The sequence below is a fragment of the Macrobrachium rosenbergii genome, chromosome 8 (assembly GCF_040412425.1).
Source record: "Macrobrachium rosenbergii isolate ZJJX-2024 chromosome 8, ASM4041242v1, whole genome shotgun sequence".
In the NCBI taxonomy this organism is placed as follows: Eukaryota; Metazoa; Arthropoda; class Malacostraca; order Decapoda; family Palaemonidae; genus Macrobrachium; species Macrobrachium rosenbergii.
The window spans coordinates 72,171,849-72,196,234 of NC_089748.1; the positions used below are offsets into that span (position 1 = coordinate 72,171,849).

The 24,386-nt window shown below is 41.8% G+C and overlaps 1 protein-coding gene across 1 annotated transcript in view; it reads right to left on the reverse strand.

Moving 5' to 3' along the window:
- Positions 1-23,387, reverse strand: part of Zdhhc8 (zinc finger DHHC-type containing 8) — a 158,439-nt gene extending 135,052 nt beyond the window's left edge. Inside the window, 2 exon segments of the mRNA XM_067108001.1 lie at positions 7,469-7,590; positions 23,215-23,387. Coding sequence (XP_066964102.1) covers positions 7,469-7,590; positions 23,215-23,306 — 214 coding nt within the window. The 5' untranslated portion in view covers positions 23,307-23,387.
- Between the last annotated feature and the right edge of the window lie 999 nt (positions 23,388-24,386).

Sequence of the window (24,386 nt, forward strand, 5' to 3'; positions counted from 1 at the left end):
GAGGTCTCTTTGGAGGATGCCCCCTTCAGCAGAAGGAAGGGTAGGGTTACTATGCCAAAACCCTGTAGAGCCAATGATGCATATGTAACAAGTACATATGTACAAAAAAGGTTTATTTGTAATACTCAACACAGTGTGCCTCCAAGCTTTCCACCACAACCAGGTTTAAAAGGCAGTAAACCAAAAAAGCCTACCTATCGATTCACAACATAATATCCCCTGAACAAACCAGAGGAGTTACTGCTCTGCAATAATCGTACTTAATCTCCGCACCATGAAGATAAGCAAAGCAAGTACAAGTTTACCTTGCCACTGAGTGACTGCAATATCTTATCCAAGGATAAGTTCTCAAATTTAAAAGTTGTAGCCACTGCTCACATGTCCAGTGGCTTACCTTACATTAAGGATTGAAATTAGCATGAAAGTCCTTAACCAAAGACCAAATGAAAAGGATATTGCATTCTACTCTAGGACTCAAGACAGAACCTTTACATCAGGTTTAATTCTGTTAGCACAATTCCAACAAACCTTACAGATAGTACTGGACCGCCAAGGGGCCAAGTTCCTCAAGCCATAGTGACCCCAGACTAGGTAAAGATACTTTTGTAGGTACGAGGGTCTCGTCCAAAACTGTACTCAGTTCAAAATACGGGAGAGGTAATTGCCTTGTCTTTAGCAAGGCCTATCTTATCTAAGATTGTGGCCCTCTAACTCTTTAGCTGTGTCTAAGGCTACTGTTAAGTTTCCATAGAAACCTCTTCACAAGGAGCTAGTTCTAAACAGTTCAAAGGTCGACAAAATAATGAACTGAAGAACCGCATAGAGATTCCAAGGTAAAGTATAATGCAGAGACCTAGGAAACTCCACTTTAACACCTTGAAAAACATCTAGGTTCTCAGTCCTAAGACAAGCCTACAGACAAAGCCAACACGGCCCTTTATCCTTAAAAGCTGCTACCAAGAAGTTTCCTCATGTTTGAGAAACAACAGAAACCTTACCATGCTGTTTATAGAGGTATTGGTGCTGGACAAAACCCCGAACTTACACTATGACCACCAGTGTTAGAAGAATTTATTAGTAGATTCTCTCCAAGCATTTATAATGGCATTACTGTGAGATCCCACCTTGAGCTCACCAGAACCAAAGACAATACCCGGAAGTCATCTGTAGCTTGTGGGGTGTGATGCAAACTTTCATCTCTCGGTTGCTTGCATCCACCTCTGAAAGAATCTCGAAACCCAGCCTTTCCTGGTCACCTGGGGTAATCAATGCCAAGATACAACTTACAAAGTTGTCCTAATACACTGATTACTTCCTGAAACCTAGCAAAAGTAGGAAAGCATTACAGTCTAGAACATTGGTCTTCAAACTTTTTAATACGACGGCCCACTTTAGGCCTTTCCAAATATTCATGGCCTACTGCCCTTCAGATTTAGCATATTAATTATGTTCATAATAAAACATACGATACCAGGTACTTAAGGAACTTTTATTACATTTTCTTAAAATGTTCAAACAGAATTTTCATAAATGCATTATTTGGTATATGTATCTAAGAAATTTTCATGAAAGTTAAATTTAATAATCCAGAAATCAATGACTGAACTTTGATTATTGTAAATAAAATTCATGTACTTAACCTTACAGCTTGAAACATGGCCAAAAGATAAACATAAAACTCAACTTCTCTGCTTTTCATGGTAACCACTAACTCGGGTATGACAGCTAATGAGATGGATGTACTTGTTTCATATCTACAAGCTTATCAAATCGGGGGAGAATTGTGGACAAGGCACATTGTATGTCATCCTCCACCTCTAGGAAGGTTTCTTGCTTTTGTTTTGATTTCAAGTAAGTAGAAAAGTCTGATTCACATAAGTAAGAGGAGGAGAAAGGTAGAAGTATTTTCAGTGCACGCTTACCAATTCTAGGGTATGATGCACTTACTTGAGCCCAGAATTCCTGTACAGAGAGTTCTTTTTGCAAACACTTTACACTGGAATCAAATTTCATTTCCAAGTATTCATCTTGGTCAGGGTCTGGCACAGAATCTGGCTCAATATTAAATGGATCTGCTATAAATAACAGATCTGTGGATTCAAGATAAGGGAAGTATCTGGAAAATTCTTGACCCACATTTTGAAGGTGGTTGATTATTTCATTTTGGAGACAAGGATCTAGTTCTTTTTCACCTTCAACAACTTCACAAAAGTTCTCAAATATTGCAAAATTACCGGCCTTAATTTTTTGAAGATCACTGGTCTAGACCTACCTACCTAGAGAACAGCTTGCTGTCCCTGGCCCAAGTTAGAGGACCTTGCTCTGGTAAACCAAAAATTGGAAAAAAGATGACTTCCCTTAGTCTCAAACAGGCCCATAAAGGGATACTCACAGCCGACTGTCTACAGCCAGCCTCTGGATGTTGAGCACCTTCCATACTATTATTTATCGCAATAACTGAGTACATCCACTAGTTTTCATACTGAATAATAACCTCCAGCAAAAGTAATAACTCGGGATAAGGTTGTGTGTGCTAATTTGACCACTTAACAGAAAAGGGGGACAGAGCATTTAGACAACTCTATTTGAGCACACTCTAACTGCCCTACCTGGCATAAGAGTGTCAACCTCATCATCTATCAATACGGTCCAGTCTGCATTTAACAACCCTGAGAGGGAAACCTTGGTCAGGACCAAAAGACTGGTATCTTCAATGCAAAAGTCAGCATTGAACAACATTTGTAATTCTCTTACCATATCACAGGTTCTAGAGGTAGCAAGAGAGGGTTGAAGTGCTTAAGAGGCTTTACTTAAGACTCAGACAGCTTTGGGGGCAAAACTAAATCCATCAAGATTCCTAAAAAGAGTTACGGTGTACCGGGCTCGTTAATTACACCCGACCTAAAGACCTCCTGTGGTCCAGGTTGTAAGCAATGTTTAGTATAGCATTACCTATAACATAGTAAGGCAAAAACCTAAACTCTAATAGCTGGAACTGACAGCATTTAGAATAACTAGGAAACTACGAACTTAATGAAGTTGCCTATAGAGGTGCAGGGTCAGGAAATACCTCCAGTTCAACTCCAGAAGAGAGAACTAACCACTGCTTCTGAAAACATTAGTAGATGAACCTCTTGCCAACTTTACGATACATCCCTAGCCAACAACAGACAAACCTCACCCTAGCAAAAGATGGTTATGGTGTCCACATGACATCTGAATCATATGGAAACTTGGAAAATTTTAGCAAGTGGAAGTTTTATAAAAATTTAAAGTATGAGTACTAGGGAAATATACTAAAGAGGCAATAGAACCCAAGATCATTCCTCCTAAGACACCAAGGTACCCCTAGGAACATCCTATATTCTTTGGATTCTTGAATCTTTTAAGAATCTCTCCTCCAGTCATAAAATGAGAGATGTAAGGTTCTATAACCAACTGATTTGGCTGGCATTTTCAGCAGTATTCTAATACTGCTGAAAACGCCCACCAAATCAGTGAAAACTAAATATTGGTAACTTTCTATTCCAAGTGACTAATATGCCTACATTCATATTTATTAGTTCTTAAGAAAACTGACAGTTGAAAATTCAGAGCCATTCTATAGGCAGAATACTATTCTTCTTGTTAGCTGGTCCCTTAGGATACTGATCCTATCCAGAACAACCATTCCTGAGTAAAAAGGAATAAAAATGGATGACAGAGTCCCTAAAAGAATCATCCATTGACGGGCCGAACACGATGAAAGGGAGAGAAACTTACAAATTGTCTGTAGGCAATTTGTGATTCTCTTGGGGAAGGAAAAACCCGAAAGTCCGAGTTGAGAATCACCCCCAAATAAAGAATCTCCTGTGTCCGAACCAACTGGGATTTCTGGAGATTTAGAAAAATTCCTACATCTTGAGAAAGCTGTAGAGTTGTCTGAAGGTCCTTCGTGCACTTCTGCTTCGAGGGTGATCGAAGAAGCCAGTTGTCCAGGTAAAGGCTGATGCTTATGTCAATTAGGTGGAGCCATTTGGCGAGAGGAGAGAGGACTCAAGAGAATACTTGAGGGGCCATGGAGAGGCCGAAGCAGAGGGACCGAAACTGGTAGACTTTTCCTTGGAAGACAAACCTGAGGTACTTCCTGGAAATTGGATGAATGGGAATATGAAGATATGCATCTTGCATATCCAGTGTGATCATCCAATTGCCTGGGTGAATGGAAGCCATGACTGACTGGCTTTTCTCCATCCTGAACTCTGTTGTTATTATGAAGCGATTGAGGGCGCTTACGTCCAGGACCTGTCTCCAGCCTCCTGATGCTCTGGGAACTACAAACAGACGATTGTAGAAGCCCTGAGAATGAACGTCTTCTACTTCCTCTAGGGCTCTCTTCAGTAAGAGAGAGGATACTTCCTTTGAAAGGGGCAAATGTCTCTCTGAGCCTTTTGAGTAGGCCATCAAGGCGATGGGAAAGGATACTAAAGGAGGGTTCTCCGAAAACAGGATGTAGTAGCCCTCCTTTGATACTTTGATGACCTACGGTTCTGCTTCCCAAGATCCCACTTCTCCCAGAACAAGAGAAGTCTGGCTCCTACTTGGGCATGAAGGACTTCCGGCTCACTTCTTAGGTGGAAGTTTAATGGAGGGGTTCTTCTTGGAGGGGTCTGGGTTGAAAACGCAGATTGGCGCGAGGTCTTGATTGAGATTTTGGTCTATTCCCAAGAAAGGGATGCTGCTGAAGCAGAGAGATGAACTTTGGAATGAAGGATGCAGACTATGAACTCTTGGGGCGTTGAGACGACTGTGCCAGCAGATCCTGCGTGGACTTCTTCTGCAGATGCGATGCGATCTGCTCAACAATCGAGTGTGGAAACAGATGCGCCGAGTCCAGCGGCGAAAACAGTAAGGTGGATCTCTGAGAAGACGTGACTCCTCTTGTGGTGAAGGAACACCAAAGTTCTCTCTTCTTAAGAACTCCAAAGGTGAAGAACGACGCGATTTCCAAGGAGCTGTCTCTTATGGCTTTATCGGCACAAGAAAGGACGCCAAACAGGTCTGCTGCGAAAAGATCGTCTAAACCCCTAAAATTCTTGATCTCCTTGGCAAGAAATCCCACTGTCCAGTCCAAAAAGCTAAGAACTTCAAAAGCCTTGAAGAGGTTTTTGACTAGATGATCAAGCTCCAACGAGAAGAAGACTTTGGTCGAAGCGAAGGCTGACTGACAAGACGAGTGAATAAGTCCCCCAGGGAGGAGGACTCCCAAGGAGGGAACTGCCCCGATTACATACAGCTGATATTTCCTCTTGATCAGGTAAGAGGGGGGGTTGGGCAAAGATTGCTTTGCCTTGCTCTCTCTTCAATGAGTGCCAGTCATCAATCTCCTTCATGGCCTTTCTAGAGGAAGATGAGCATGTTCATCCAGAACACTAATTATAAGAAAGGCAGAGGCAGGAGGGGGAGTAGCTGGAGTGAAGAAGGCGGGATAGCTCAAGAGAAGAAAACGAAGAAGAGATGCACAAGCCATGGGTGGAGAAGTGTCTTGGTCTGCATCATCTTCATCAGAAGAGACCAGAGATAGAGACAGATCTTGAACAGGCTTTGCAGTGGAAGCTTTCCTAATGAAGCTAAGATCTTGAACAATTGGTCCTTGATGGGAGCTAGTGAGGGGTCATCCGATTCCAAGGTGGGAACTTGTCGTCCTAGAGAATGTCTTGAAGATTGTACCGCATGCTCAGAGTCCGCAGCTGGGCCAACAGGAGTAGCTGCCCGGTGCTGGGCGTGCAGGAACGGGAGCTGGGAGCCTGTTGCCGGTCCCAGGTATAGACAGACAGCCACTGGAAAGGTGTCTTACTGGATGTGTAGTGGAGGTGATGGCTATCCTGCCCTATTGGCTCTCCTAAATCCAGTCCCTGTCAGACTCCTCTAAACCTGGGAGGAGGCATAATGTCGGTCAGTGGGAGTCCGAAGCTGTTTTGCCCCCAGATAGCTGAGCCTCAGTCGAACCTGCTGGCTGCAGGTGTCAACGGACAGCCACGGGAAAGGCATTCATAAAGATGTGCCTTTTTCTAGTGATGGTCCAGTGTAGCAAAACACCGATGCCATTTTTTCTAATGAATAGTGGCCATTGAAGAGGCATTTTTTCTGATCTTCGCTCTTCTCCACTTTCCTATGAGTGTCTCAGGGAGCAGGAGTATAGCCCACACCTTATTTCTAATGGGACAGACTTGTACTTTTGTCTCTTGAAATTCTGGTTGTGGATCGCCAGTTTTGGCACCAAGCGGACCATCAGTGTACGAGTTTTTCAGCAGCTCCCGTTAAATGCCCAAACACCTAATAGCACCCAAGCTTCCAGTAGCGCCCGAGTTCCTCTTCATATAGAGCTCACAGCACCAGCTCTCATGCGTCTGGCGCCATCTTACCAGTGGCTGACACCAGTCTCTCTTTAGCTCGGCTCCTGTCCTTTCTGGGAACATACTGTTGTTATTTTTTTATCGCAATTTCCAGCAAACTCAAGAACAAAGCTGCCAAAGACACTACGTGTTGACTTGAGCGTCGGCAGAAACGTAATGAAGGGTATTTGCCGAGTAGTTCCTAATACTGTCGTTAGTGGGCGAGACCAGTCACCTGCACTAAACTGTGAAGCGGTAACCCATGAATTTTTTAATTTGAGCTGCCGAGGCAAGAGAAACTCTTAGCTAAGTAATTACTGGGTAGGTTACTAATATAAAAATCATCTTTATTTAAAGCTAGCCAGAATAAAAATCATCTTTATTTAAATCTAGCCAGGAGAATTATGGTCTCTCTCTGGTTAAGTATACAGGCAGTCCCTGGTTAATGGCGGGCTTGGTTAACAGCGATCCAGTTTCATGGGGCTTGTCTAGTGACGAAAATCGGCAATTTTCAGTGCCGAAAATCACAGATTTCTGCTTATCGGTGCCGCTAATTGGGTATTGGCGCTGATACATACCTAACAGAGGCGCCCATAACCAAAAATCGGCACTTTTCGGCGCCGATAACCCCTGAAAATCGCCAAAATTGCCAATTTTCAGTTGGTTGCAATTTTCGGTTATCACCACACCCTCAGAAATGGAACCCCGCTGATAACCGGGACTGCCTGTATGTGCAAGTATCACAAAGGATCACCAAAGAATTTACATAAACATGTTATAGTGAGTGGTGCAACCCTCATTTAAACTGTGGCCTTTTGCTTACAATAAATCACATACAGGAGAAAATGGAACACTAATAAACAGTCTAAGATGGCAGACAAAATAAAATACTGTGAATATATGGACTCTCAATCTTACCCATTCTCATATTACTGAGTCTCTTACACTGTGACCAACGGAATTGTTTCCCAGAAGATGCGACAACTGAACTCATGCCTCCAGCCATGCAGTTGGGCTTGGAAAACAACGTAACTACAATACTGAAATCTGAACTGGTAATACAAATTACTTATGAACTCTTAAAATCTCCTTACCTTTTGGTATGACTCCAGGGTCCATAAAAGTCGCTAAAGAAAAATTGAGCACCACAAACAGCGTGACAACGCCTTGGTATACTGGAACATAAATGCCCCATTTGTTGTATAATGCTATACATCTGAAATAAAAAGATAATTACAATACAAAAACTCTTTGACAGGATACAAACATATCAATATCAAATTCCTATAATAGCATGCATTGGTGGTCATTACTGTCAGCACTGAGAGATTTCACCTATACCTTTTTTAAACCATTTTCTTCCTTCTTAGTATGCTCCACTTAAGACAGAAATGGGACAGTTAAAAAGGACATTTTTATAATAAAATAAAGTTTTATATATACTTCCCAGTAATTATATAGCTATTAGTTTCTTTTAACCAGCAGCTCAAAATTTTGAAACTGCAGGTCTGCTAGTTTGTTATGGTTATGGCGACATGCGCCACCCATTTTCGGGTGTAAGAGGAGGTACAACATAGCAAAGAGATTAATTTGTTTATGCCCTTATGTCCAAGCGAGGGGAGGCGGGTGGCTCCAATTATGTAGCCTAATTACTGGGTAAGTACATATAAAACTTTATTATAAAGATGTCATTTTTATATAAGTAACTTACCCAGTAATTACATAGCTGATTCCCACATTGAATGGAGGTGGGAATGTTGGACATATCTACCCCAAAACATTATTAATAGTAATGAGTTTGAGAATAGAAATTTGCTAACACTGAATCAATGTTGGTGAACCTTTCCTGATAAGAGAGCTGCTACAGTATGATACTGCCTCTGGTTGGCGTTCATCTTATCCAGTAGAGGCGAGGTGGTAAAGCCTTGAGGGCCTACTACTACAGTGGGTGCTTTGTAGCAATGGACTAAATTCCGATGGCTAGCAAAGTACAACAAGATGCCCCTGCCCAGGGCGCAGTACCACACGAAATAACCAGAGTAAATAGCCACCATAACCACCAAAATTCAAATTAAAAACACCAATACCCAACCATAAAGCCAAAAGAATGGAGGGTACTCCAAGTACCTGTACATAGTACAGGCAGTCCCCGGTTTACGACAGGGGTTCCGTTTTTACGCCGCATCGTAAACCGAAAAATTGTCGAAAATCATCAAAAATCCTAAGAAAACCTTACTTTTAATGCTTTGGGTGTATTGAAAACGATGTAAACTGCATTTTTATTGAGTTTTTCATCAAAAAGACTTCCAAATTTTGATTATTCTGCCATTCCAGAGCCATATTTCTTCCGTCAGATCGGCATACGACGCGTCGTAACCCCGGCACATGCGTCGTAAACCGGGAAATAATTTGTGATGAATATATTTGAAAAGCGTCGTAACCTCGGAACGTCGTAAGCCGGACCCGTCGTGAACCGGGGACTGCCTGTACTCCCAGGCTTCCCAAAACTCAACACCCTAGGCAAGGTGAAGAGATTGAAGAAAGGACATCGCTTTCTACATCTCCTTCCCCCAACACCACTCCAGCCGCGTAAAACAGACCCAAGGTACTGAGTCGTCTCGACATTCCTTAAATAATGCAATGCAAACACCGACTTGCACTTCCAAAACGTTGCTTGTACAATTGACGTAAGGGATAGACTGCGCTTAAATGCCAAAGACTTAGCAACTACTCTTATCTCGTGGGTTTTGTCTTTAAAGATGAGAGTGAGTCTTCTTTCACCATGGGATGTGCTTCGGAAATCAGATTCCTCAGAAAAATGCCAGGGCATTCCTAGACAGGGGTCTAGATGGATATTTCACAGAACACCAAAGGTTTCTTGAAGTACCACAAATGTTCTTTGCTCTGTGAAGATAAAACTTAAGGGCCCTTACTGGACAGAGAGTTCTTTCTTCTTCAGACGGACCCACTATCTCGGACAAGTTCTTGATCATAAAAGAACGAGGCTATGGATTCGATGGTGATTCGTTCTTAGCAAGAAAGTCTACGGAAAAGGAGCAAACTGCCCTCCCCTAAGAAAATCCTATGTTTCTGTCTAAAGCATGGATTTCACTGGACCTCTTAGCAGTGGCCAAGGCAACCAGAAAAAGTCTTCCTAGTTAGATCCCTTAAAGAGATAGATTGCATGGGCTCAAAACGTGACTGGAAAGCCACCTGAGGACCAAGTCTAAGTTCCAGGACAGCAAAGGTTTTTTCTTTAGGCTTTGCCGTGTCAAAGGACTTAATCAGGTCAGACAAATCCTTGTTCAACGATAAGTCCATGCCTTTATGGTGGAAAACTGAGCTAAGCATAGTTCTGTATCCTTAAATGGTAGAGGTAGAAAGTCCTTTAGCGGAGTGTAGGAACAGGAGAAGGTCCACTATTTCTGCTACAGAAGTCTTAGAGGAGGACACGTTACTTTGTCTGCACCAGGACCTAAGATGGACCATTTTGCCTGGTAGACATTATCTGAAGACTGTCTTCTACACTTCTCAATTATGTTTGCAGCCGCTCTTGAAAAGTCCTTCTTTCGGAGCAGTCGCCTAACAGTTTGAACACTGTTAAGGCCAGAGAAGACAGGTTTTTAGTGGAACAAACGGAAGTGAGACTGCCTGAGAAGTTGTTGCTTCTGTAGCAGCATTCTCGGGAAGTCCGCAAGAAGTTCTAGTAGGTCCGGGAACCACTCTCTTGTTGGCTAGAAGGGGGCTATCAAGATCATGGAAAGGCTTTGATGAAACTGGAGTTTGTTGATGACTTGCCTCACTAAACTGAATGGGGGAAAGGCATACAGGTCTTTGTTGGACCCATCCTGCAACATTGCATCGGTCACCCATGCCAAGGGATCTGGAAGTGGTGAGCGGAAGAGAGGAAGTCGGCGATTTCTGGAGGCTGCGAACAAATCTATCATTGGTTTCCCCCAGAGCTTCCACAGATCCAGACAAACCAACGGGTCTAATGTCCATTCTGTGGAGAGGATCTGTCTTTGACGACTCAATTCATCCGTGAGAACACTGAGTCTTCCCAGAATAAAACGCGTTGTCACTTGAGTTTCATTCTGGTGCAACCGAAGAAGAATGTCCCTTGATGCTTCGTACAGGGAGAAAGATTGGGTTCCTCCTTGTTTCTTGATGTACGCCAGTGCTGTCATGTTGTCTGAATGCACTGCTACTGTCCTCCCCAGTATTTCTGAAGCAAAGCACTGTAGGCCCAGAAATATAGCCTGTAATTCCTTTACGATGATGTGCCAGTTTTGCTGTTCCTGGGACCAGGTTCCTGACACTTCTTTTAATCCCAAAAGAGCTCCCCAACCTAGGTTCACCGCATCTGAAAAGAACTCTAGGCTGGGGATCAGATGATGAAGAGATTTCCTTTCTGATAGTCTCTTCCTGGAATTCCACCAACAAAGATCATCCTTGAGTTCCGTTGTTATTGGGAACATGAACGAGTCCGGAGACTTTTTCCCATTCCAGCTGGCTCTGACGAAGAACTGAAGAGGTCTCAGGTGAAGTCTTTCCAGAGTAACGGATTGTTCCATGGATGAGAGGGTACCTAGAAAACTCATCCGCTAATCAGCTGAGCAAGAGTTTAGATTTGGAAATTCTTCCACTGTCTGGAGACACCTTTCTATTCTCTTCAGGACTGGAAAAACCCAAAAAACCCCCGAGAATTGAACATCATCCCTAAAATAAGGAATCTCCCATGAGAGAAGGCCCAATTCGGGCCAGAGAAGGACCTGTTTGAGCTGATTGATGAGAAGGCCCAATTCCTGAGCCAAGAGAAGTGTCATTGTGAGAATGACCTCCTGGTAAACATTGCGCTTCCGAGACACTGAAGCACAGGAACACAGTAAACCGAGATCGTCTCAGATACTGGAGAAAGATCTTTATCCCCAGCAAATGAAACCATTTTGCTAGTGGAGCCAATACTCTGATGAACACTTGCGGAGCTGTTGAGAGGCCTGGTTGTAGAATGAATGTCTTCTACTAGCTCTACAGCCTCTTTCTGAACAAGGGACTTCACCTCTAGCACGAGAGCAGAAATCTCTCTCTGAGCTTGGGGAGTAACCTGTCAATTCAACAGGCTTGCAGATTAGAGGAGGAATGTTCAAAGAGGTGATAGTGTAGCCCTCCTTCAGGACAGACACTATCCAAGATTCCGCTCCCTTTTGCTCCCACCGTTACGAAAAGTGAAGGAGCCGCGCTCCTATCTGAATATGGAGGACTATGTTTTATTTCTTGGAGTAAGACTTTGAAGAGGACTTCTTGATGGAACGCTGTGGAAAACGGATATAAGTTCTTGTCCTAATCTAGGATCTAGAACAGGAGCTCCAAAAGGAAGTAGGTTGCAGCGGAGATGAAGATCTGGGAGGAAGAGCCGAAGATTCCTTTAGGTGTCTCGTAGATTGAATGAGCAGATCCTGAGTGTTCTCTTTCTGCACGTTAGAGGTGATGTTCAGTACTGTAGCTTGTGGAAAAAGATATGTCTTCTTCGAGGGGAGAATATGAGGGCTGATCTCTGAGACAGAGTGATGCCTTTTGAAGTAAAAGAGCACCAAAGCTCCCTCTTCTTAAGAATACCCATGGCGTAGAGACTGGCTAACTCCTGCGTACTATCACGAACGCCTCTGTCAATACAGGAAAGTACTCCCAAGAGATTTGACAAATCTCTTGAGGTAACAAAGAGCACTCTCTAAGTTTGCGCGCTAGAGCGCCCACCGCCCAGTCAAGGCAGCTCATCACTTTGAACACCTTAAAAATACTTTTAAGGTGCGCAAGTTCCGAGGCCGAGAACATAATTTTCTACTTCCTCCAGTGCCTTCTTAGCTGAAGAGGGAATAGCTGGGAAGAAGCAGCTTGGATGAGTTGCTAGCAGGAACCTCAACAGCCCCAGGTACGCTAATGAAGGCGCATCTTGATCGGGAACAACCTCTTCCTCAGAAGAGACAGGAGAAAGCAATAAGTCCGCTGTCGTCTGAGCTGTAGGAGGAGCCTTCTGGAGCAAACTGAATTTGTTTGAGCTACTCTTACACCAGAATGTTTCTTCCTTTATATGCATGTTACATTTGATAATTATGTATGCATGTTATTTATCATATAGCCTATAGTATGCAAATTTCTCACCTAGCCTAAATTGAAGCCAACACATCCAGATGCAAACATCTGATTATTAATTTTTTCTCATCAGATATGTCCAGACATATCGACATATATGATACTGGAGTCAATAAGTTCGACAGTCATAATGGGAATTCTATGCATTTATTTACAGAAAATGTAATGACATATAATATATGGTAAATATTATCGAAACTGCAAACTTCTCATATTCACTATACAATTGGCAACTGTCAACGGCGTCTCAAAGCTCTCTCTGTTTGCAGATCACCGTCTCTCAGCGCTACTGCCAAACTGAGTCGAGAACAGGTGCAAGATAATATGGCATTTTCTTCATTTTCTCTTCACATATCACACGCATCTAAAATCTGAAAGCACTGGCGTATTCATGGTGAATTTATTGTATGAAAACACAAGTTTTATCTTGATCGCATGAATGATGCAAAATCTGGTAAGTAAAAACAGGTATAAAGAATTACATGCTTCTCTCTTCACTTTTACTCGTTGTAATTCCTTTGTGTTTTACCTTCTTGATTTTAGGAAATCATGATTTAGTTGTACAATTAATACTGAATCCTATGGTATGACTAAAACTTTCCTATCTTGTGCAAAACGTGAGATGAATGAAGAAATATAAACATACAGTTTTGCTAGTTTTCTGAGCTACAGACCTAAAAATGAGACAGTGAGCGAGCTGCCTACCTCCCGGTACCAGCCAATCAGAGGCCGCCAAATAAACGTCTCGAAGGCCCAATAATCTACCTTAAGTGAACCAGCTATAGTGTCAAACATCCTAGAAAGCCTAATAAAAGTCCAAAAAACAGGCAAAGAGTCGTCAATCAATAATCAAAATTCGCCTAACACTATCTTAATTATGCTGAAAGGCTACGAAATTAAATACTTTACCAATTAAAGATAAGTCAAACAACCAGCAAAGTATAAATTCCAAAATTCGAGCTGCTGCCAACTACAGTCCTTCAACCACAGCCAGCAGAAACAAATTGAAGCTCTTTGCTATGTTGTACCTTCTCTTACACCCGAAAGTGGGCGGGACATGTCGCCATAACCATAACAAACTAGCGGACCCGCAATTTCATAATTTTGAGCTGCCGGTTAAAAGAAACTAATAGCTATGCAATTACTGGGTAAGTTACTTATATAAAACTGAAAATTAAGATGTGCATGGTTATATGAAAGTTATGTTCACTATTATTATTTCACCTGTTTACATTTACACTGAGGCTTGATGAAAAGGCAAGAACATCAATTTCATGAAAGTGTAACATCAAACATATTGGAAACTTTACAGGAAGAGAAGACAAAAGAACCTACACATCAACTGTGAAAAAATGATTTGCATTTTTCCTACAGGAATGGAATATGAAATCTGGGTCAAAGGCCAGGCACTGGAACCTATGAGGTCAATACGCACTCAAAGGGAAACTGAGAGTAAAAAGGTATCAGAGGTGTAACAGGATCAAAACCTTCCAGTTGCACTTTGAAACAATTATTAGGAGAGAATTTGAATGGAGGTACAGTAAAAGGAATGAAAGGGGGTTGCAGCTGGGGTCAAAGAGACACTGGAAAGGACCTTGAGTAACGCTGATAGTGCACCACGTGAGGTGCACTGATGGCACTAACCCCTCATGGAGCACTTTTATTAAAGAATATTAATATGCAAGCCCTGCTTATGTTTGAAGTATCCTCAACAACAGCTGCTTCAGTTGTTGAAGCTTATTAATAAGGTGGTCAAGGTGTGTGTATGGCAACTGAACAGGGCAACCTGCCCACTCACCTGACAGAAGCCTCACTTTATCCTTCAGCCACTGTGACAAATGTGGGGAAATTACAGTTGAGATTCAATATATACTTAAGCTTCGTCTATCTACATAAATGCAAATTAAAACATTTGTGAACTGTACCACAGGAATACATACCTTAATATTTATATTAAGAGATTCACTCCTTAGATGGGAAGGTTTGTCTCAAAGAGTCGACAGGCACTGCTCTAAGAGACTCAGGAACATTTACAGTTGCACACCACTGTTACGTTTCATAAAATCAGTCATAAGTGCAAGAGACTGGTAAGAAAGTTCATTGCCAACTAGAAATGCCCAAGTCATGCACAAAAGCAGGGGAAGTCTGACTACTGTAACCTCCTACACTCCCCAGAATATACTGATGTACGAGGCTGATAAGGCCTTTGTTAGTTTTGTTTTCAGTGCCAAAACTAACTCTCCAAAAGATTCAGGGAAACTTTTCTCTCGTCACATAAAAGAAATCCAAGTCAGTAGGCTGCCATTATTTTCAACTGAGGTGAATAACAAGTCACATCCCTTACAGGGACAAAGGAGCACAATGTTAGACACAGCTAGGTCCAGAACTCCTCGTGTCTAATTTGCCAATCTATGTCTAACCATGAACCTCAAGTAAAATGCATTCCTGCCTGAGGAAGAGCCAGGATAGCTACATAGCCTCAGCAGCCACCATCCCTGAAAACTGATTGTTCCACCTCAACAACAGGTTGGTGCACCTCTGAGCTCCAAGTGGGGATCATGGGTTTCCCCTCACTATAAAACTCGAGTCCCAGCTCTATGAAAACATAAGTCACATGGTAAAATATCAGGATACAAATTTCTAGTTTATTTGGTGCCAAAAATAGGAATCAAAACCACAGCAAGAGATACCAATACCCAACCAAGAAGCATTACGGTTGCTAAGAAGCATAAAAGTTTCAAAGGATGGTGTCTGACATCCAAGAACAAAATCTATTTCAGACATATCTCTATCAACAGAGATGAGGATTGCAAAGAACTAACTGAACACTCCGACTGATTACCTGGGAATCTGTGAGATCATATGGGAAGCTGGGGGCAGGGAAGGGCTTAATGTTTGATGGGAGAGAACTTATTGAACCAGATCAAAATTCTTGCCTCCAGTGCACTGATCTGCATCAGAAGGGACAGGACACCTAAAAGTTACCATACCTTGGCAGAATTCATCCTCAATCTTCTCCTAAACCCTCCGAAGAGGTGGGAAGAATATACAATCCCTTTCCCATAACTGCCTGGGGATAAACATTATAAGATGAGAGTTGGAGAACTGAGGAGCAAGGCCACCAATGGTAAAAGGAAGTTGCGCCCTTAATTTCATCCTCCTAAGAAGAAAGGGGAACTGAAAATGTGCAACCAACGTTAACAAGAAGTAAAAGACAGTCGTTAGTCTTCCATCAGTTATTTCCTGAGATTAAGGAAACAAAACAATCAGTAGTTATTTGTTACGTGAACCTGAGTGCCAACAAACGTTACAGCAATGAGAATCACCACAACTGGGGTGGCTGTTGCAGGGTGAGAAATGAACTATCTTTGCATCAAGAATTCCACCACATAAAAATCTGAACCCAGATGAGTTCAAAATCCAACAAAGAACACAGATATAGCAGAGGTGACTGTAATCTCCTTGGAGGGTAACAAACACATCGTTCAAGATTAGTGTAATTGAACAACTGTTTTCTCAAAAGGGCCAAGACCAATGCGAGATCCCCTCCTGGCAGTAGCCTAATCTCAGACTGAAATCTGTCAGAAAGTGAGGGAACAAGGTCAATTAACAGGCTACTGAATTCCTTTCATAATGAAAACATTTCCAATTAACAGGCTACTGAATTTCTTTCATAATGAAAACAAATGTAAGTTGATGAACAGTTTTGCACAATTACTGAACGCAATCTACTCTTGCCCTAAATTATAGTAAGACTTTTCAAAGAAAGTCAGCAAATCCACAGAAAAATATGACAAATTTTGAATGTAATTTCCATTTCTCCTGATATACAAATTTGCAGTCTTATATAATATACCTCAGGCACAATCCACTTTGGCTGTTGAAGCTAAGTAACATGGCGATCAACCAGCAGCGTATGAAGGGGTGGGGTTATTACACACTCACTTGACTTTAGGTAAAAGGGGCAAAGGTTGTCTGGAAGCACCAGACATTGATACCCGTGCCACTGAGAAGTTTCTACTGATCAATCTCCAGTTCCCAAAACCTATAACACATTTCACACTATGAGCTGGTCTGATACTACATTCTAACAGCCTGGAATGTACCTGGCTAACAGCTCAACAGCTTGGCAAACCATCCAATCATGCACCTGCCTTGCCAAATCACAAGAAAAGGGCATCCTTCGTTGCCTGTTAACATACGCTACCATAGTTTTGTTGTAACTCATAAGCACTACTAAATGGCTGATCAAATGATCACGAAATGTTTGAAGTGCCAGAAACGCTGTGAATTTCTATAAAGTAGATGCACAGGTGAGTAATTTCTAGTCCACACACTTGTAAGGAAAGAGCCGTTCAAGTGTTTGCCCCATCCCTCTTCCAATGTACTCAAGACCAGCAGCAGCTCTAGAAGTTGGGAGTTTAGTATAACTCCCACATGGAGGTTTCTGTTGTTCACCCACCATGATAGACTGTCCATCACATCTATACTGCGGAAAACAAGGAGTGTTGGAGGGTGGGATGAAAGTGACCAGTACTGCTTCAGACGGCAATGAAGCAACCACAGATTGCGCTGCCTGTGAGCAAGATGTTCCTGTACAACAACAAAAAAATGTGCTGACACTTCTATGGCCTTGCTGACAATAGTCTGTAAAACAGACTCACTGCTACTGTATCAGTCAGCAGTCAGCATGTCCAGCTACTTTGTCTGCTCCTTAGGGTTAAATTTTTAGTTGAACTTTTTAAAATTTAGTAAAACCCCTAGGTCAAGACAAAGCGAAAGGAGATGGTTCCATTTTATAAGACACTGTCCTTGGAGGTTGCTAGGCTCAAGTAATCATTGAGATAGCACTGAAAGCCTGTCCCATATGAATGGGTTAAAGAAGACACTAGAGTGAAAACTCATGAGACATAACATTTGTATGGCAATGGACAACCCAAACCACAGAGTTTTGAACTAGATGCCAGTCCCATCATAAATGAAGAGAAGGTACTTACAAGAGTCCTGATGAATGGTTATCTGGTAATACACATATGTCAGGTCCATCTTGAAGATGAAGTTGCTTTCTGATGGAAAACTACACAAGCAACGTGGTTTTCATTCTGAAGCAAGTCTGGGGGACTGACTCAATCAGAGAATGATCACTGACCAGTCTCCAACCTGCACTTGGCCTCAAATATGAAAAGCCAACTGCAAAAGCAAGAACATCCCTCCCCAGCATTAACTTCACAAGTCAAGAGATCTGCATGATCCTGGGGAATAGGCAGGGAATGAGATTAGCCAAGAATATGGGGGGGGGAGGGGATCTTCAGTCTCTGAAAGGCAATTTGTAGCCATCACAAGAAACACAGACTACACAGGGCTCTGCTTCCTGTTGCTGACACATTGCCCAATGTTTTGTTAAGTATTCCTTCCTTGTGGCAGCAGATGAAGAACACCAGCCTCAGTGTCCACCTTCCCTCTTCTTTCCCTTAACTGTCTTTTGGGTCGAGGTCTGAGAGGTAGGCTGACAGGGCTGGGTCCAAGACTCCTGGAGCTCTCTCAAGGAAGATGAATGTTGTGTGGTTAATTGGGATTTTGAAGGGGCCAAACCTTTTCCAAATAAAAGGCCTCTTGTCCACTGCTGCCCAACCTTTTTCCCTACAGAGAATAAGAAAGAATCCAGCACCAGCCCATTCAACAAGGAAAGACTGATCTCAGCAAGACTTTTCTTGAAAAGAATCCAGAAATGGCATCTTATCTCAGGACCAGGTTTGCCTACAAGTTAGCAGACTGATGGGAATGAATGTCAAGAGTCCCTCCTCCAAACACTTCTCTGAACTGGACATCATGGAATTAACCTCCTCCAAAAAGCCCTGCACAACTGGGGCAAACAATACATGGGTGTGGACTTTGGACCAAAACCAAAGTAATGCCACTGGAAGACACTGGTGCTGAGGAGCTGATCACTCCCCTGAGGTCACTGCCCTCACATACGAGGCTGGTGATATCACAGATGTGCTTCTTCAGTTTAGCCTACTGTGGTTTCACCAGGCCCTAAAAGATCCCCATCCAACTAAGAAGGATCCTTAACTGAAGTGGAGGGAAACAAATCATCTGACTTCACATCTACTTGATGATGAACATTCAGTATAGAATGTATCAGACTAAATCACAATCAAAAGGCACTACAGAAGACAAAGGACGATCCTTTACTCTGCCGTCGATCCTAAACACAGCCACAGAACAAAACCAATTGGGATGGGCTTAGGAAAATGGGCATATATGCTACCAGTACCTGACCTGGGACAGTCAGGGACAGCATCAAAGGTTCTGGGACTGTAGTGGGACCCATAAGAAGAAGTACCAGTACCGGAAATGGGAGCCCAACCACGAACATGTCCTTGAACATCACAAGCTAGTTCCAAAGAACCCGGATAACTGGTGGCCCCAGGATACAAGGATTATTATTTCTCTAACTCTGGAGAGCAAATAGCAAGAGGTATAATGTTAGCCCTCCTTTCTCAAGAAGAAAGACAGCAACCTGATAAAAGCACTCTCACAAACCAGGGGTCCACACACGCAAACCAGGCAGACTGATCCACCAACAGTCAACTGGTCTTAGAGATGGTCACTGTCTCTCTTTGGAGAAGTGATGTTCATTTGAGACTTACAAACCTTCTAATGGAGTGCAACCTTCTGGGCCTTTTCCCTGTGTTTCCTCCAGTTTGGAGACAGGCTAAGAAAAGAGGAGGAGGACCTCTTAAAACAAAAGTGGTTTTCATGCGATCACTGCCTAGCATGGGCATCTGTCCAGAGAAACCAGCCTTATTTCCCAATTATGGTTACTGCAGTTCAAACGTGCGAGTTGTTCAACCAAACTGTACCAATCACAAAAACAGACTAGTGTAATCACACTGTTACTGATTATAAAGGCATACACTTGCAGAAGCTGTCAGGATTGTTATTCTAGGTTGAAAGTATTACCTATGCTTCAGTGTATTACAGACAATAATGACCATCATTCTCTCTGAAATCAGTAGTTCTGGATTCAGAAACTGCCAAGCCTAACAATAAGGGACCACAGGGAAGACAGATGGTATATATTCCCACCCTTAGTAATAACAGATGGTTTTTTATAATGATGCCACATGCTATGGTAGGTTAAGGGAGAATGCAGCCTTATATTTCCATATAAGATTTATAACCTCCTTACTCAAGTTATGTTAGGATGCATCCCTGTTTTTCATATATCATCATCTATGGCATTCTCAGTAAGATTACGTGGGGTGTCCATGGCAGTTGGGGCCTGGAACTTTAGGTTAGTTACAGTCAGACATGTCTCTATATTAATAGTTCCCTTTTGTTTTCATATTCCTCAACCCAAATTCCCAGCTTCCAACTGGAGTTTCCCAATCTTGTTAAACATTGGGGGTTGTGCTTACTGATTTCCAACTGAAATGAGGGTCAAAATCATAAAAAAAAAAAAACAGGATTCCAAACTTTTTACAATATTCATGACTTTTTCTAAATAATTAAACCACACTACTGACAATTCAGTCGACCCCCGCCTATTTGCGGTTCCAGATTCGTGGACTCACCTATTGTATATAGTTGCAGATTTCTCTATGGAACATATATACATATTATTTAAGGAAATTTCGCCTATTCGTGACATTTTTCATAGAGAAATATTCCCAAATTACTGTATTTTCATATTTTTGTGATTAAATGCACTTTTTATGATAAAACTATTAAAGTATTCAGGTATAAGCATTTTTAGAGGGTTTTTTGGTGTTTCAAACTGTCAAAACAGGAAGTTATAAGTGTTTTAAAGGGGTTTTAAGTATTTGTGGATTTTAGCTATTCGAGGGGGGTAGTGGTAATCATTCCAACGAATACTGGGGGTCAACTGTAACTGGGAACCCAAAAAGGAAACCATACCAATCGGGATAGGTTAACTATTTTATTGAGGAATTACCATTAACATATGCAATGTATTATCAAGTTCACTGTACCCTGTAGCATGAATTTTCTGCCAAATTAAAATGTAAGTATTTTCTGGTAATTAAGTGGCAGTACTATACAGTATATCCCATAATTTAAAGATAATTCATATTCCTCAAAGATATAAATATCAGAGCATTTTATATAAGTTTTCCCAGTACAAGCTGATAAAGTTTGGTAACCAGGTGGCTAATTAGTTACAAGCTGATGTGTGGCAAAGCACCACACATTCACCAGTTGGTAACCTGTCACTTTTTCCTTCTGGGACTAGGGGTTCGTTGAAGTAGGATTATAATAAAAGGCTCTGTTTGTATATCTACAAAAAATATACAATATCTCATCACATATTATATACCAACTTAGAGTGTTGGCTTGCATTGTTCAAAACCCTTGAGGAACGTGAGGCTGTTAACCTCTACCATGTCCTAACATTCTGCTGGTGGAGCAGTCAAATCCCGATGTGGAAGTGTCATATTCTCAATCTTGTTTATGAGGAAGGGAAGGATGACTCCCGTAACCTTCTATAAAGCCTGACATAAGGATGCAGAGGCTAATATGCTCCTGCACCAGAGTTTAGTTGACCACATAGATATATACTCTACAGAATATCATTTTCCCAGACAGAGAATAGGGAGGAAAGGTTGGTGGAGAGCAATGTCCCCATCTTCTGTGGATGAATGATGGTGTGAAATTGAAAGCATCATAGCCTATATCAACTTAAGAGTCAACTTAATAAGACTGTCATGCCAAATGAATAAATAAATAAGGCAAGTGTGCTCATTGTTAATTTCTATGGCTCAATAACCATGAAAATAACGGTTTCAGTGGATCAAATACCCTCAAAACCTGTTTAGGAATGGTTGGTCAATGCTCAAGAAGGCTCTGTAAGAGAGATGATATGGGTTGAAAGCAAATATTCCTCTATCAGCTGCAAGTGATAACTTTTGGTCTCAGATTCAGATCAATTCTGTACTTTAATCCATGTATGCATTACCATTTTAAGCAGGATTCAAAGTGCACAGTGGCTGCCACTGTAAGCTGGGTCTGGATGAAGGGAGGAGGGCAAAAGTTAAGTATACCTTACTTTAACCAGACCACTGAGCTGATTAACAGCTCTCCTAGGGCTGGTCCTACGTGGCTAAGAACCAATTGGTTACCTAGCAACAGGAATCCGAACCACATTATACCGAGAAATGAATTTCTACCACCAGAAATAAATTCCCCTAATTCCTCACTGGCCAGGCAGAGACTCGAACTCAGGTCTAGCAGAGTGCTAGCTAAGAACTCTACAGACTTGTACAATGAGGAACTAGGAGGGCAAAGCCCTGGGTCTCTATGACTTGCAGCACCTTAGGAAACACACAACCTGGCACCCTGGGTTAGGTTAGGTTGCATATCTGTAACTGACCTAATGACATCTTCCTCATTTTTAATATGCTCTGTGACTGACACTGATTAGGCTACAGACGTGACCCATGTCATTTCCCAATTACTCAAACTGCTGGTTTAATAATTTTTCACAATTCAATTGGGTGATATTCACTGTTTTTGGATTCTGCCCCTAAAACCCCACTTTCCAACAGATATCCACCATTACTTGGTATTTCTAAGCAAGAGCTCTGCATAGACTGTTACCTTGGAAACTGAATTTTCCTAAACTTTTAGTGATGCAGATGGAGGAGGTGGTGTTGTTTATTGTCAGTCAATTGTTATTAACCTCGTACCTATCAAACATGGTTGGGGACCCTTTGGGAAAGTGGGGTTTTGGAAACGGGAGAAAGACCGGAGTGCCATGCTGTTGCTATGGAACGGTTCCGCACATGTGCAAGTCATCAGGGAGCCATATGCTTAAGAAGGGACTGGCTAAGGAAACCTATTAAAAAAGGAACTATACTAACCTAACATACCCTAACCTAGCAGGCTGTGTTACTTAGTCGGACCCGCCAGTGAAGGTAAACTCCTTTTATTAAAAGCTCCCCTATAACACTGCGCATGCGCAATAGCCTTCCAGGATGGCCACCGTAAAACTTCTGAGGTTAACTACAGTCGACCGACAAAAATAATGGTAAATTCTTGATTAGCAACCAAAATACTATTGGAAAAATCAATTTCCAAAGTAAAGCACATGCGAGGCTATTGCTTAGTTCTACCCACTACTTATATATAGCCTATAGTCGGATGAGACAAACACAAGAGGTTTAAATCGACAATAAAGGTCAGAACTGCATTAAACACAAGATAGCCTACGATATACATTCGGAAAAAATATATTGGATATGGTTGGTGTATTAAGCAAATAATTTAAAGTACCACCCTACTACTAAAAATCCCACACCCTGTCAACTTAATAAATTTAAGTAGTCATACATAATGTGTACCTCAAGTTGCAAAGCAAGCCGTTGTCTACCAAGCATTCCTCGCCTAGGTTGGAAGGCATGCCTGAATATGGCTTCGTCTTTCGGTAACTTTTGACATTTCATTAAATACGTTACCCCAACCATAATATATTAAGTCAATATTTGGAAGCCTAAACAAAATACACAACATAATTGGTAAGAACTGGACATAAGGAACCATTTTCAAGACACGAATCAGATGGAATATTCATCTTAGTCTCTCATTGCAGCGGTGTTTACTTTCAGAAACGTCTTAGACACTGTAATTAAAGGTCTCCTTCATTACGATTTCTCCCTTCTTTACTTACGGATAGACGAAAAACAGCGTAGTACATGCTAGAAGTAAAGTCCAAGCACACGTGGCTGGTATAAAACGTGTCTTGGGTTTGCAACTGGGCATTTTATCTTATATTTGTACTCCAACCCATTTCAGCAATCAAAACATGGCCGCACCTCACTCAGACAATATAGATGACTGAAACTTCTGCTCAATCGAGGATGAGAGAAACAAATGAGCATCGCATCTACTTCTTTAACCGATTCTTGCCCTTACCAATCATCTATTTCCAGCAAGCAACGTGTGCATTTATTCCCCGAAAATCTTCTAGGAACTTCAATTGCTAATCCTCGTGTAATTTATAGGAAGATAATTGACAAACAGCTTTTACTTGTTGTTCTTCTTTCACTGCCCTTTTTTCCCTTCGTTTAGTTCAATGTGCGTGAAAAAGTTAACAGTAACCATTAAAGTTTCATTTCGGGTAACATAAGCCAAAGTCATATGTACTGTTCATACATAAATCGCCGAGGGAGCACAGAAGCATGTGATAAAGTCATTTGCATCCGTGGGAAGGGACACACAGGTGTGTGGGCTGTATTGATTGAATCCCAGGGTATAGGAGGCCAAATGAAGCGACCACTTGTTGATAAGGTTCGTTGACGCTTGTCCTCCCTTTCTCATGAATTTACTTAAGGCATAATCCGTCCAGGAAATGAATTATAGGAAGAAAGAAAATTGCCGTCTTCAATTTTCCGCCCTTGCGGTATGTACAGTACAACACCCTTTTTTATGGCCCCACGTTAGCTATATTTAGCCTGTTAGTAACAAGAGGGTATAACCATTAATTGGTAAGTTAGGTCAGGAACGAAAATCTCTCATGGGTTGTGTGTACGAGAACGTCATTTCCTTTTTTCTCAAAGTTTCCATCGAGCTTTCACCTTCGTAATAGTATGTTGTCTACACTCTCTGCGGCTCTAGTGAACTGTGTTTAAATTTTAATGAATCTACTCCAGAACATTGTAAGTAAATGTAAAATTCAGTACTGACTGTAAAAGCTGTAGGCAGTCTGCCCTTGATAATGCGGTGTACCTGATAGAAAATCCTGGTTTGTCAAACTTTATCGGCGGTTTTATTGAATATGGTGTCATGTAAATACAAACAGACAGTAAATGGCACTCTTATATTTTAGTTGAGACGGGGCGA